We start from the raw sequence: 15140 nt of genomic DNA, 5'->3' as shown, positions 1-15140 counted from the left end.
GGTGGGAGCGTCACTTGAGCTCCTGAATCTGAACAGACCCACATTCTGATGCTGTTCGACTCACAGTTTCATCTTAATGAATTCCCATTTTCCAGGCTCTGAGCCTCTCTCCAGACGTACATACTGGCTACAGTCCTAGCTGGGCCACTGCCCTGCTCAGAGCTGCACTCGTCCTCTGGTAAAGCCCCTATCACCATTCCTGGGGCAAACTGGGCGGGGATCCCCTGTTCCCTCACACCTCCACCAGAACAGTCAGCCAGCTGTTGTGGGCCAGCACTAGGACTGCGGTACACAGAGCCTGTCCTCCAGATTTCCTGATGCCACCCATCAGGTGGGCCTCCAGAAGAGGTCTTGCTCCTCATTGCTGCCAAGAGCTGCACTGAGAGGCAGCTGGGCCACAGCCTGGGTGCCTTTTGGAAGGCATCCACCTTTGAGGCGAAAGGGCGAACGATCCCAGTGTGGTCACGCTGGCAGAGACGGGAAGAGAAATAGCACGGCCTTTATAGGGGAGTCAGCTGAACACTTTACGTTCTTCCCCAAATTGACTAAGCCGTTTTCACAACATAAAATGAGCAGAAATGTAATTATTTCAAGGTGTCCTTCACCTCGAACTCACTCAAGGCCCACAGCTGAGGGTTTTTTTTTTTAAACATATATTTAAAGCAAATATTATCGCAAATGACTACTCTGTAATTTGAATTAATTGCTTTGGGTTTTTTCTGGAATAAAAATCTTTAAGGCAAACCTATAAAAGCCTTGGAGCCTGGGGCAGCTGTTTCTGCCGGGGCTCATTTGCAGGGAGTCCAGCAATAGCCCACAGGTGACTGCGTGGGATCACGGGGTTATCTGGATAGAGGCTACAGTCAGGATAGTCCCCTACCCAAACCACAGTGCTCCAACCACACCTGGCTGGAGTAGAGGTTAGCCTCAGTGTGGCCCAGACTCTACCCAGGAGGGGCTCATGGGGGAGGGGCCTTCTTCACCTTTATCACCTTTTTCCTCTGCAGGAGGAGGCTGGCAACTCTGCCAGATCTGCTGAGTTTATCCACCTTAGAGTCCTATAGAGGAGAGTAAGTGCCAGAAGTTTACTGGGAGAGCGATACTCCCTGAACTACATGGAAACCCGTAGTGTCTGAGCACTGAATTAAAGCAGAGGAGGGTACTATGACAAGAGGAAGAGCTGGCAAACTTCCCTGTCCCACGCTCCTCCCATGGGGTCTCCTTACCTCCTCAGAATGCTCAGGAAGCAGAAAGCTGAAAGTTCTGAGTAGACAGTCACTACAGGGCCCTGGAGGATCTCTATCCTTTAGACCCGGATGCAAAATTTTCCGGGGTCTGTGTGGGGGGGGAGGGTTACTTGGGGATCCCTGAGAGCTGTTTCACCAGAATGAGGGTGAAGAAGAGTTGGGGTACAGGGCAAAGAAGTCACCTTCCTTCTGTGCCTTTGGGTTACATCAAGCTGGTCACAGCTGTGTCTGTTGCTTCCCTTGCCTGTGTTGCGGGGTGGGGGGGGGGAGGAGTATCAGGACTTCCTCCTACAGGAACTAGCTGGGTCTGGGATCACTGCTGAAGACTATATAAGTCCTAGAGAACACTGAGAGCAAGAGGGGAATTCCACTGGGCTGGAGGATAGAGCACCCTAAACTCAGGATTAAGAAGAACGTTCCTAGGAAGAGTGTGTGGGTTGCTACAATCAGCAACTGTAGCAATGGTATTATGCTATAAGCATTAAATCCCTAGCTCCTGTTCCCTTCCCCATGGAGCAACTGTCTTTCCCTTCTGTTAGCAAAAAACCCAAGTTTTATTCCCCTGAAGCTACAGAGACACCCACCTCACTGCCTCTCCAATTTGGTTGTTATAAGGCTGACAGCCGGACCCCTCCAGTGGCTCTCTGGAAAATCCTCTGGGAGACCAAGATGAGCTCCTCAAGATGACAGCATTCAAGATCCAGCACCCAGTGATGGAGCTCAACTATGGAGACAACTAGCCCCGAATCTGAGAGCCAGGCAGGGGGTTACAGACATCTGGCATATGCATGTCCTACAGGAGAAGAGGAAAGTACTACAACCTTCAAGTTGCAAAACTCAAGGACGGAGAATATAACGTAGAAGACAACCAATAGCATGCTTTAAAGAAAACTGACAAAAGTTGAAGTCTCTACTGTTGATGGGAAGAGATGCCCACTCTAAGACACATACTCAGGTAAACACAGAAACACCCAAGACAGAAGATTCTACACTTTTCCAAGAGTAAAAGCAAGTCACATGAAACCGGAGGCAGTGGAATCTCCCTTGGACTTCTCAGCTCCCCTGGAAGAAAATACATTCGCCAACACCCTAATTCTGAATGAAAAATTTGTACTTGTACTGGAATTCTATTCCTAGCTCAACTATCCCCCTATTCCTAGCTCAACTATCCCCTACTATTGCTGAGAAAAGATACCTTCAGACATGTGAAATCCTAAGAGTTACATCCCAAACCTTTCTTGGGCCAAGTCCTTACCCCTGCTACATCCTCAGTACACTCAAAACTTTGAAGCTACTAGGTAAGTCCTAGCTTGCTCAGTGTTGCCTTTCAACAAAGATGTGACCTCAAGGAAAAGAGAAGGGTGGTCTAACTGGGTCACTGATGTATTCTTAGGGCCTGTGACTGTGCCTAGCATATAGTTGGTGTGCAATGACTCTGTTTTTTTAAATGTATATGAACATTTTGCCTATGTGTATATGTATCATGGAGGCCAGAGGAGGGCCTCAGATCCCCTAAAACTGGTGCTACAGAAGCTTGTGGGCCACCATGTGGGTGCAGCACGTGCCCTTAACAGCTGAGTCATCTCTCCAGCTCTTATGATGACGCTTGAAGAATAAAAGCCACATAGTTCAGTCTGCTGGGTCAGCAATATTTTCCTGTGTTTTCCCAATGAACCTCTACCATCATCTGGAGGCTGAAGATGGACTTGGTGTGAGGCCTAGACTTCCTGCACTCAAGCCTAGACCTGCTACCTCACATTCATGGGACATCACTACTTTCCCAGCTGTCACCAGCAGCCCAAATCTATATTCTGTCTTGGTAGCTTTGCCTTTTCTGGACATTTTTAAAAAAGATTTACTCATTTATTATATATAAGTACACTGTAGCTGTCTTCAGATACACCAGAAGAGGGCATCGGATATCTTTCAGATGGTTGTGAGCCACCATGTGGTTGCTGGGAATTGAACTCAGGACCTCTGGAAGAGTAGTCGGGTGCTCTTAACCGCTGAGCCATCTCTCCAGCCCCTGACATTATTTTTTAAATCACACACCATGCGACCCTTGGTGGCTGGCTGTCCTCCTTATGCAATTGCCAAGTTCATGCACACTGGAGTTAGGGTTATAATAACACCCTTTTATTCATGGCTGATTGCTACCCTCAAAGAGAGGGTAGAGGAAGTTTTAACTTACTCCTTAGAAACAGGTAGAAATGGGGTGTGTCCTCTTTTGCTTTGATTTTGGCTAATTAAGACTGCACATCCAATGAAGGGGGCAAGTTAAGTTCAAACCTACACAGTAGTGCCCTCCAGCTGCAGGGAGAGTTGTGAGGAATACACTCACATCCTTTGCTTAAGCATTGGACCTGGTGCCCGTAGGCTACTCTCCAAGCTGTTAGAGGATGCTGGGACCATTCTGTATTTGTGTGGTCACTTTGTAAGTCAAAGCTTTAAACATGAGCACAGAGATGTGGAGCTTTGTCCTCTGGGCAGAACACTGCCATTTCTGTCTTGAATCCAGAGCAGCTGTGAAACCCTTGCAAGCTTGGACCTACTAATATTCCCTCAGGGTGGGAAGGAACTCAGGAGCAGTACCATAAAGGCACTAACACTCCTATGCTTGGGGATATACATGCAGTTAACAAGTGCTGGGAGGGGAAGCTTTAAGTTCCTTATGAACCTGCAAGCAACCTCAGCCTTGCTCTTGGCCCACAACCTTCTGTAACGCCAGTTGTAGGGAGTCTGTCCTTTAGTGCCATGTCTGGGGGTGAACAGCATTTGTTCATGTGTGCCAAGAATAGTTAGAAGAGATCCTTACATTTGAATAGAATTATATTCTAATTTTAAAAAAAAACTCAAATACCAAGTGGTGATTTGTACGTAACAAGTTTATTAGGGTCACACACTGTAACACTCATCTGGGAAAGTGGACAGTGACAGAGCCTGACATGTGTAGCCTGCACCATGGCTCACTACAGAATGTCAGCATCACAAGGCCCTCCACGAGGCAGTCATCCCTTATTCCCTTCCTTTCCCCTCTCCCCCTCCCCCTCCCTCCAACCTGTCTCTCTGGGTTTTCTGACTCTGGGCATTTTGAAGTGTGAGTCACATGATGTGTGGCCTCGAATGGACAGTGCCATCCACTCCCCATGCCTCTGAGGTTCATCCACGTTGCCTCATGCGGTCACACAGTACTCTACAGTACGGACATCCTGACTTTCTGTTTACCTCTTCATGGCTTTAAAGTCCCTCCGTCATTTCAGCATGGTTAAGCTTCTGTAGAGGTGTTTTCGCTCCATGGACCTCATTCCAAATGTCTCCTGACCCAAAGGGCCATGAGCAACAACCAAAAGCCACTGAGCTCTTAGGGACTGAGCTCTTAGGACAAGCCCAGTTTTCTTCTTCCCAACTGCAGAGAAAAAAATGTTCTTGCCGCTTGGACCTGGCTCTGCTGGGTTGACACAAGGCAAGCAAGCTCATCTGGATGACCTGACACAAACAGAAGAGCATCCAGGATGCTAGAGAGAGGTTGTTCTTGTAAACACACACACACACACACACACACACACACACACACACACACACACACAAACTCTCTCTCTCTCTCTGAGATACACACAAACTCTCTCTCTTTCACACACAGAGAGACACACACAAAAACTCTCTCTCTCACACACACACAGAGACTCTCTCTCACACACACACACATACACACCCACAAACTCTCTCTCTTTCTCCCTCTCACACAGAGACACACACAAACTCTCTTTTCTCTCTTTCTCTCTCTCACACAGACACATACATACAAACTCTCTCTCTCTCTCCTCTCTCTCCTCTCTCTCTCTCTCTCTGAGATACACACAAACTCTCTCTCTTTCACACACAGAGAGACACACACAAAAACTCTCTCACACACACACACACACACATACAGAAAGAGACAGAGACACAGAGACATAGAGACAGAGAGAGTCTCTCTCACACACAGAGAGACGCACAAACTCTTTCACAGACAGACAGACAGACACACACACGAGAGAGAGAGTCACAGAGAGACAGACAGACAGACAGACACACACACACACAAGAGAGAGAGAGAGAGAGAGAGAGAGAGAGAGAGAGAGCGCTCAAGCCTGGTCTGATTGGGAAGGCAGCCTTCAATGAATGACATCATTCCTCGAACATAAATCTTGGTTTGTATGATTTATTTATGTTAAGAAACCCACATATGATGCTGAGTTTTCAATAGCTTTGTTTAAGTGATAGTTTTGCCTTTCTTTTTTTTTTTAGTGAAAGTTGGAGCGATGATAAACAGCTCCAGCTGTAAAAATTAAAGACGGAAGGGAAGCCAAGGTGATTATTACAGAGAAATGCTGAGTGGGGAGGGGTATCTGGCCCTTCCATCCTCAAAAATGAAAATTACCCTCTGCCACATCGTGCCATGAACAATTACCTGCTGTTTATTAATTAACCTCTTTTTAAAAGCGCTACATTTCTTCAAGAACTGTTATTTCTCTAATGTGAAAACTGGCTTGCTCATGTTCGTTAGAACCACTGTGTCCCATGTTCTCCCGGCTTTGTGAACACGTAATGGATACTTTTTTTCTCCTAGTGACACATTTTGTAATTAAAAAAAAATGCCTTACTAGAAACTCGAATACAGAATATATGCTAGTGTGTCAGAACATGACCTCAGTGTGTTAGTCCCATGACGAGACCCCCAAAGCTATTTATTGGCTTAGGCTTCCCTCAACTCCAGGCAGCCCACAGCTCAGCCCTGAGATAGAAGGTAGGGAAAGGGATTCCTGGACGCCCAGGGAATATTGGACTCAGGAAGCTCAGAGCCCAAGTGGCTGAGTCTTTATCCAGTTACAGACAAGCCTGCAGCTCGGGAGCTGTGAAACCTACAATGTGAAGGCGTGAGGTCTACAGTGAGTGAGACCTGCAGCTGCCCTGACCACGAATCCTCACACAGGCTTCCAATTGCCGCTGTTTGTCCAGCCAGCTGCTTTCCAGGGCTTCAGCTCAGAAGCTCCAAGAACAAACCCTAGGTTCTGGGAGAGGAATTGGGAAAGAAAGTAGCAGGAGGGGAACCCTTGCCTCTGCTGTGATCCACAGGACCTTACGGAGCTCCCGGCAAGTCTGACCTTCACCTAAAGGCTGTTGCCAAGGTACTGACAGGGATACCCACCCACTCACCTCGTGTAACCAGGGAACGGGCTCTGGAGAGCTGAGGAGCTGATAGAAGGTCCCAAAGAAGTGTGATCTGATTAGATTACAGACTCCTCCCACCCCTTCTGCCACAAACACACATGTCCACACCCAGGTCAACCCATCCTTTAGACACGGCTCTGCCAGGTTAGGGCAGGGATGCAGGTACACTTGGAAGGTGTTTAAAAAAACTTCTTTCCTGGGGAGATACAAACACGTACTCCCTCCTTACAGGGCTCCAAACTGGATGGAATCCCACAGAAGTTCAAGGGGTGCTTACTTACAAGGGAGAGTGACCCCAACGCAGCTGCACCACCACCGAAGTCTCACTCCTGCATGGATGGCTTCTCCAGAGCTACATAGATAGAGTTCCTGCCCCCTTTAGTCAGTCACCCAGCCTTTAGATTTTAGCCCCTTGAGACTATCTGTAATTAGGGCAGAATTACATACAAAAGGTGGGAGTGGCCAGAATCTCAGATGCAGGTGCAATGACCCTCCCTCCCCCTCCCCCTTCCACAAGCCTAATCTCAGGGGTCTCTTGTAAGTAGTCAAGCTGCTCTAATAAAAATGGCTTTATGCTGGCTTGGGGATAGTTTCTTCAACAGAGGGCAAGACCCAACACACCCCTCCTCAGTAGATACCACCCTCTCTGCTGACACCTGATTTTATATATATATATATATATATATCTGTGTGTGTGTGTGTACCCTGGTCCCTGGGCTCTATACAGAGTAAATCCTCATTGAGGTAGCATGAGTGAGGGCTGGAGAGCCACCCTGCTGAATGCAGGTGTGCCGTCTGCAGCTGGGTTACCTTCCTTTCTCCAGGGTCCTCAGTACCAGGCATAAAGCCAGGTTCCAACTGTCAGGGGGATGAGGGCAGGATGCCAGTAAGCCAAGGTCATAAAGCCAGGTGAAGCCCTTAGGATTCAATGCTGCCTCTGTCCTAGGCTTTTCCACTTGGGGCTTGGGAACATGTGGGGAACAGGCACCTTGTCCCTGGAGGACATGGGCCACTGATTCCATCACCTTTAGTGACTCTGCAGAACTGGTAATTTTTCCCAGCCTCAGGCCATACTGGTCTCTGCCCTTTTCTTGCCGGCTCACAAAGCATGTCTCCACAGCAGTGTTCGGCTGTTATTGGTTTAGTAGAAAGCAGAAGGGGGAGGCAGTCCATTTGGGCATCTCCCTGACCATCAAAGGCCCATTCCTCTCCCTCAGTGTCTTGGTGGTGGAGGAAATACAGGGGGAAGTTTTACCACGTACGGAGCCCTCTCCTCTTCTGGCCAGGACTCACACCTTCTCCCCGAGGAAGAAGTTCTTTAGAAGTCTAAGTGTGGGATGGGGGTGGGGGGTTCCTCTCTGTACCCATCACACGTGCCAAGCCAAGGCAGCCAATGGGAGCTGGGGTGACATGAATGTGTGTGGAGAGGACCAGTGTTCCCTGAATAAGCTGTCCCAGCGAGAGCTTCTGTAGGCTGCTGTCCTTCCGGCAGCTCCCCCACTCACCTTCTTTAGGCTTCAGGAGTGCTGGATAGAGAGGCCTTGTTGTTAATTTTTAATTTTGCTGGCAACTCTATCTTGGACAAGGACAGGAACAGAACAAATCTTCTCCCAGGCTAAGAGGAGACACTCTCAGCTCCTCTACCCAACACGGATTGGGGAAGGCAGGAGAGAGGGAGCCGGGAGTGCACAGGGATGTGCAGATAGTCCCACAGGAAGAAGGGGAAATTCCTCTCGGAGCACCACTCCTCTTGGGCTTAAACTGTGGCTCATGGGGGTGGGCTGCGCCTGCTAGCCCTCAGCCTGGCCCTGGAACTAACCGTTCTTGCCTGCCAATCAATCACACAGAACTCTGAAGAGAAGGACGAATGGCCCCAAGTCACAGAAGGATAACCGAAGGAGGGAAATCACCTAGCAGCTCCCACCAGTTAGTTGCAGCTGTGGAGTGCAGCGCCACACAATCCCAAATGCAAAATTTGGTTTCCAAACTGAGTGTCAGCTGTACGACGGGCCGGCCGAGTCTGCCACTGAATCATTAAGTAGTAGGCGACTCTACAAAACGAAATGTAGTTTCGGATTCAAAATCAGTTGAGTAGACTGGGCTACCTCGCTCCACATAGCTCTGGACATCACTGCGCTCCGCGCACTATGGCTTCCGAGCCTCTAGGCTTGAGAGACTCACAGCTTGGCGCTTTCGTTGCTGCCGGGGCCCTCCCTGCTTGCGCTCGCTAGAAGCGGGAGCATCCTAGGCTGGCAGTGCGCAGAGCCGCGAGCGGGTGCCACGCGGCTTCAATGGGCTCAGCGCACTACTGGGCTCCAGAGCTCCAAGGCATTACCTGCAACGAAGTTGCTGCTGGTGAGCACGGGTGGAGGGAAGGGACCTACTAGCTGTACCGCTGCATGGTCGCAGACCAGTACGTGCCTCAAGGACACTCTTGGTGAGAGCCTCAGATCTATATTCGTTGGTGGATTTTGTAAGGGTTGGGGAAATCATGAGGAAGAGCATGGGAAACCAATTCCAATTCCGATTGTTATAGCTCTCCCGGTGGCTGTAGCCTTAGTGCAGTTGTAAGGAGTGGGGGGTGTTTCTCTGTATTTGATCCCGCACACTTCTCTCTTCAGGCAGGAAGGAGTCCTTGGTGGCTTCCTATGCCTTCTGGAGAGCACATCTTTTCCTCAAGATGTGAAAGCCAACTCCCTTCTGAACTCAAACAGGGAAGAGGGTGAGGGATTTCAGGCCCAATCTCCCTGTGTCTACGAGACCAAGTGTGCAGGCGAGTGGCGAATCAACTCCTAATTGTCACCACTGCAGGGGCTCAGGACGGTGAAATTCTGCTGGAATCCCTTAGGCGGCTTCAGCACCCGTGCAAGGATGCCTACACAGGCCTCTAGGACAAGACCAGTGGAAAAGGAACAGAAGTCACCCTGTGATACAAAGAAGTCCGTTTCTGAACATGTGGGGTTTGAGATCGGCTACAAGGTTGCATTCCTCGAAGTCTTGGTGGAGAGCACCCCACACCTCCCAGAAACCCACTTTGGAACCAGAAACTGGTATTGACCCTGGGAGGTCCCAAATCTTCAGAGAACCCCTTGGACGGGAAATTCCGATCACTGTCCTGTTCTGAAGGTCATCCAGGTCACATCAAGGTTCCCTGGAGCTAGGAGGGCACACCGGCAAAGGGGAATCTCAAAATGGCTCCAGGGTAGAGCACATAAAATGAAGATGGGTGCTACCTGCCCCCCTTGGAGCCACTCCCTAGACCTGCATGGGGACAGTTCTTTGGGTGTTTTGTACCCTATCCCAAGCACCCTAATGTTAGAACCTATCTATAGGCGATCTCCTTGCCTCAGGCAGGAAGGTGACTCCTAGCCCCTGTCTCTGTTCTAACCAACACCTCCACCAAAGACATGGAAGACAAAAACACTCCCAGTGGTGAGGGGATCCTCATCCATCTTGGCTTGGTGGCTCATGTGCCACAGTAGGGTGAGGACCCGTAGTCTGACAAAGATCCCTCCCAGGACACTTCCAGCTTGCCTGGGAATAACACGTGGCAAGGGAAGGAGAGGTGCTTATATTTTCTTTTCTATCAGAGGGGACCTGCAGTGCCACAGCGGGAGGTAGCGACTGAGCGTGTGGGGGCGGAAGAACCGAGAGGAAAATGGACAAGAGACTCTGGTAGTCTAGCCAGGCTGCACAAGGGGCTGTAGTGAATCTCCACTCACGTGCACACCAAGGGTAAAGGTGCCAGTTCTGACCCCTGCACTTCTCCAAAGGCTGGCTTCCCCTAGGAGGCCTGGGACGGGGTGTGGCGACAGAAAGGGACTTTGTGGACCTTAGTAGTAGGAAGGAGCCGGAGGAGTCAGAGCTCCCTAAGTGACCGAGGACCACTCCCTTAGTCTGGTCCTTCTCCGGTCCCCAAGAGTGATCTGATGAGGTTCACAGCCTCTTTCTCAGTTGGTTAGAAGGGGTGGGCATCTCTGGTTTGGAGCAGAAGGGAAGTTGGTGGAAGTCTCTCTACTGGCACCACTCCCCTACCAGCAATGAAGTTAGGCAGTAGGAGCAGTTGTTCGTGCAGGGAGTTACTCCAAACAGGGAGTGAAGTGGCAGCACTTCTCACCACGGAGCGTATGGTCCCCAAGCTCCCCAGAGCTTGACTCGGTTTGAAAACTGTTCTTGAAGCATTTAGTAATAGCCATTCCCCCCCCACAGGACTTCCACTTGCCCACACTTGTTCCTCTAAGTGTCGACTCCCATCCCTGCCAAAAAATTTTCTTGGTGGGATGGAAATACAAGAAGGCCTCCTAGGGGACCTCTGTCTGATTTTCTGTGCTTTCTCGCTCTCCTTGAGGAATTCCTCCACGTCGGACCGCTTAGCTTCTAAGTCTGGCCACGTGGGGGCAGGGCCTGGCCAAGGCCAAGGCTCTCCCAGACCGGAAGGTCCAGCACCTAAGAACCATCGCAACACCTGAGGGGTTCCTGGTCAGCCTCAGTTCCAAGGCTTCTTCCCCAGGCAGGTCATCCCCCAAACTCAGAGGCTGGCAGCCAAGAGCAGGAAAGACTCGCTACAGCTAGTTCCCAACACCTCGGGCCAGCAAGGGTCAGCTGCCTGCTCCCATCCTAGACTGATCTGGTGCAATCTGGCCAGAATTCTGTGTGCCCCTGAGTGGAGATGGGACCAGAAGGGGGACTTGAGTGAATTGGACACCCTAGAAGTAGGACCATTATGTGTGTGTGTGTGTGTGTGTGTGTGTGTGTGTGTGTGTGTGTGTTGGTTGGGGGGGGGACCCCCGGCAGCCTTCAAGTCTAGAGAAAAAGAAGCCAGGGCTGGGCTAGGGTGGGGAAGATCAGGGCCCCACATCAGCAGAGCTTTTGATTAGCATCTTTGTGTTTTTCCTGGTGTTCTCCAAATCTCAAGGGACACCTAGGGTGCCACACCTCTAGGTGACCTTGAGCCTTCTTTGCTGTGCTGCTTAACCCAGGGTATGCTCACCACGGACTAGAGGCCATCGGGGCCAAGATTGAGCAGTATCTCCTGTGTTGCTGGACTCCGTCACCACCCCGTGGGGGTGAGCAGATTCGGGGGCCCTCCAAGATCCACCAAGAGCTGCAGTGGTCCCTCCGGTCTGCAATGGAAGTCCCTCACCACGACTCCCAGAACCTACTGCTATAAACTGAGTAGATCTGTGACTTAGCCCAGGTAGAGACTGAGAAAGGGGGAAGAGCCAGGCCTTCCCACAACAGGGCCTCCATCTGTGCAGCCAGCTGGGTGCAGGGCTAGGCACCCGAAGCGGTGGGCTCCTCAGATAGGTCCGAATCTCCGCAGGGAAGTGCCTCCTTAGGCAGTCAGCGGGCAGTCGCTGCCGCCAGCTCTGGAGCTCTTCTCTGGGGTAGCTTGGGCCCAACAGCACTCTCCATTGGGTGAGGGAATCTATAGGGAGGACTCTGGGGGATTGCTGTTTTAACGGGATTTTGGTGTGCAGATTTTAGTACTAGGAGACCAGTCACAACAAAGAAGGGGTGAGGACGGCGAGAAGCCTCACCTGGGGAGCAGAAAGACCCAAATGGCGCCCACCCCTGCGAGGGCTCAGGTGACATCGTGACAGCACTGAATCTTGTTGCCTTGGAGGGACCTTGGTGTTCGGGGAGGGCGCCCAGGGCAGTGACCCAGTCCCGCAGCGCCTCCGTTTGTTTCCAATTCAAACTCAAACCGTAGCCGTACCCGAAGGGGGAATCTACACTCACCCTGTATGGCCTCTTAGTTGGGGCCACCCTGCTCTTGCCCAGCCAGGCCCCTCACTGGCCTGAGCTTGGAGTGTGAAGGCTTCAAGGATAGAGCGCGGCCAGTTTCCTGCCCGCACTCCTCCACCTGTGCTTCGGGTTCCCCAACCCTAGCGGCACCTGGGCCGGTAGAAGCCGGAGGGGAGTGTCCAGAAAAGACCCCAGCTCCCGAAAGGGGCTAGCTCCAGCGCTTCCGCACCCGGTACTCACCTGGGGGCCGCGGCCGCAGCCCAAGAGGGCGCGGAGACCGGAGCGCACGGGCCCACCCCGGAGATGCAGAGGTGCGGGACACCCCGGGACGCCAAGGGCAAGATGCCGGCCTTGACGCCGCCGCCCCCCGACGCGGAGCGCGCTGGCCTCAGCCGCCGCGCCCGACCGAGGACCGACGGCTCCAGCGCCGCTCGGCGTCCCGGGCGGTGGCAGAGCTCGGAGCTGGCGGCGCCTCGGCTGTTTGTTTTTGAGCCTCGGAACCCGAAGCTGCAGCCACCCGGTGGGGGCGGGGGGAGGGGCTGGGGGCGGGAGGCCCGCGGGGGGCGGCGGGCGGCGGGGGCTTCGGAGGAGCCGGGATCGGGCGCGTTGGCCCCGACACCCCCTCCGCGAGTGCGGGGTGCGGGCAGGGACCGAGGGCAGTTCGGGAGGAGAGAGCTCTGGGGCGACGACGAACGAAAGCTTTTTAATTAGTAATAAAACGCAATAAAACGCTGCAAAAGCAGCCCGGACCCGCGTCCGAACTATCAGCGCCTTTGCGGGAGATCGAAGGAAGTCGCGCAGAAACCCGCCGCGGGCCAGTCTCCTCTGAGGCTGGGCTTGGGTAGGAGCCACAGCGCTGCGCAGCGCAGGGCCAGGGCGGGGGGACCGTCACCTCGCCTCCAGGGCTACCTGGGTCCTTTTAAAGTGTCCGGGGTGCGGGCCCCGGGCGGGAGCGACGAGCAAGGAATGTTTTCTTAAAGGGCCAGTTCAGAGCTGCGCTGAAAAGGGGGGGGAGGGGGGAGAGAGAGAAGTGAGGTGAAGACCGAGAAGGCCTCGGAGAGCCCCCCAATCCCGCGCCGAGGCGGCGGCGGCGGCGGCGCGACGAAGAGGATGATGAACACATTGCAAAGTTTTTTTGGCCCCGGCGAGGGGTGTCAGATTGAGTGCTCTGTGCGCATGTGCGAAGGTGTCCAAACTGACAATGCTAGGGAGATGAAGATAGTGTGTAGCTGCTTCTGGGCTCAAGGAGGAGGAGAGAGATTCCGCGAGCCGACACCATGCGATCCAAGGCGAGGGCGAGGAAGCTAGCCAAAAGTAAGTCTCCCGCGCTCGACCGCGCCGCGTCGCCGGGCCCGGGCCGCGGGGCCAGGGTACCCGGGCCAGGGGTGCGCGTCGGGGCGCGGTCGGCGCGCCCGCGGCTCCGGCCCCCGGTCGACCGCGCGGCCCGGGGGTGCTCCGCCTCCCGCGCTCCGGGGCGGCCGGGCTCGGCGCGGAGGCTCGGGGCGCCCGGGCCGCGCGCTCCCCGAAGGCGCCGGCCCCCTCCCCGCCGAACCCCCTCCCCCCCACAGTGTCAGGCGCTCGGGCCCGGGAACCCGAGGCGCGCGGTGGGGGCCGGGGAGGGGGGCGGAGGGGGAGGGCCGGGGGTGGAGGAGCGAGAAAAGCGAAAGTTAGCGAAAAGTTGACGAAAGGGGAGAGTAACTTTTCCTCTCGCTCGCTCTCTCCCTCTCTCTCCGAGTGGCTCTCAGTCCTGGTCAAATCATATTCCGGGCTTTTGAAATAGTGGGCGCTAGAGCACCGCCTTTGGCGTCCGCCAGCCGGGCTCAGAGGAGGGAGACCCTGAGCCGGGGAGGGGGCGGAGGAGGGGGCGCGGGCCGGCGCCCACCGGGCTCCCCGGGAGCAAGGGCAGGACGGCCGCAGCCGCCGGGGAAGCAACATGGAGACTTTTTCCTGCGCTCGAAACTGTGCTGGTGAAGTTTATTCCCAAGTGGTGCCCCGCGTGGTGGCCGGCGCTCCTCTGTGATCCTCGCGTTTCTCTCGGGTCGCCCAGTGCCGGCGCCTCCGGCAGCGGGGTCCCCACTGGCCGCCGTGCTACCCGCCGCCCTGCTTCGCCTGGCCTCACTCCGACCCTCCCGCACATGCTGTCCTCGGCACCCGCCAGCCCCAGAGGGACCAATGCCCCAGCTAGGCTGCACGGGCCCGGGGCTTACTTTCTCTTTCGCTCCGCCTCGGGCCGCGCCTGGGGCTGTGCGCGCAGCCGGCAGCGGGCTGGTCCCCACCGCAGCCTACGGGCTCCCGCCGTCCGCACTATGGCCACCTCGTCTCGGAGCTGCCCACGCGCCCTCCGCCCTGGTGCCGGCGCCATCGGCACAAGTCGGGCCCGGGGCTTCATCCTTTGCAGCCAGCAGGTGGGGACCCGCTGCAGCGCGGCCGTTGAAGCACGGCTCCGAAAACCCGGGCCACGGTCCGGCTCCAGCGAAGCGTTGAGCGCTGTGCGGAGAGGATCCCAGTCGCTCGTCCCGGCCGCCCCCTTTTTTACCATGGGACAGAGAAAGGGGCACCCGGCACGCGGGCTCCAGGTCCCTGCCTGATCACCAGGCCGTTCGGTCTGCGCTTCTCGGGCAGGATCCTGCCTGGCCGGACCTCGCGGCTTCCAGAGCCGAACTCTTAGAGCATGAGCCTAGCGAGCGGGTGTGGGATCCGCAATAGTTTTCCGAAAAAGTCAGGCACTTTGAGCTCCGGACCCTGCTGAACTTGGCCCCAAGGCGGACCGACTGCCTTAGGCCACGCGCCCACTCTGCAGGGAAAAGCAACTTCCAACCTCTGCCAAGCTTCCCTGAGCTACGCCTTGGAGTTCGTGGCCCCTCGGTTAAGAGCCCCTTTCCCACCGAGCTGCCTGGCCAGCTGCCCTTGACCTCGGCCTTCTGGGCCACCCAT

General features: G+C 54.2%; 1 protein-coding gene across 11 annotated transcripts in view; it reads left to right on the top strand.

Moving 5' to 3' along the window:
* Positions 1–12859: 12859 nt before the first annotated feature.
* Positions 12860–15140, top strand: part of Prdm16 (PR/SET domain 16) — a 324097-nt gene continuing 321816 nt past the window's right edge. For 6 of the 11 annotated variants that reach the window (XM_063287045.1, XM_063287044.1, XM_063287043.1 and 3 more), the window contains exon 1: positions 12861–13520. Coding sequence is in view for 9 of the 11 variants with exons in the window: in XM_063287043.1 (XP_063143113.1) it covers positions 13484–13520 (37 nt within the window). In the remaining 2 variants the exon portion in view is untranslated. 11 annotated transcript variants of the gene reach the window in all.

The sequence above is a fragment of the Rattus norvegicus genome, chromosome 5 (assembly GCF_036323735.1).
Source record: "Rattus norvegicus strain BN/NHsdMcwi chromosome 5, GRCr8, whole genome shotgun sequence".
NCBI lineage: Eukaryota > Metazoa > Chordata > Mammalia > Rodentia > Muridae > Rattus > Rattus norvegicus.
This window is presented reverse-complemented; position numbering and strand designations above follow the sequence as displayed.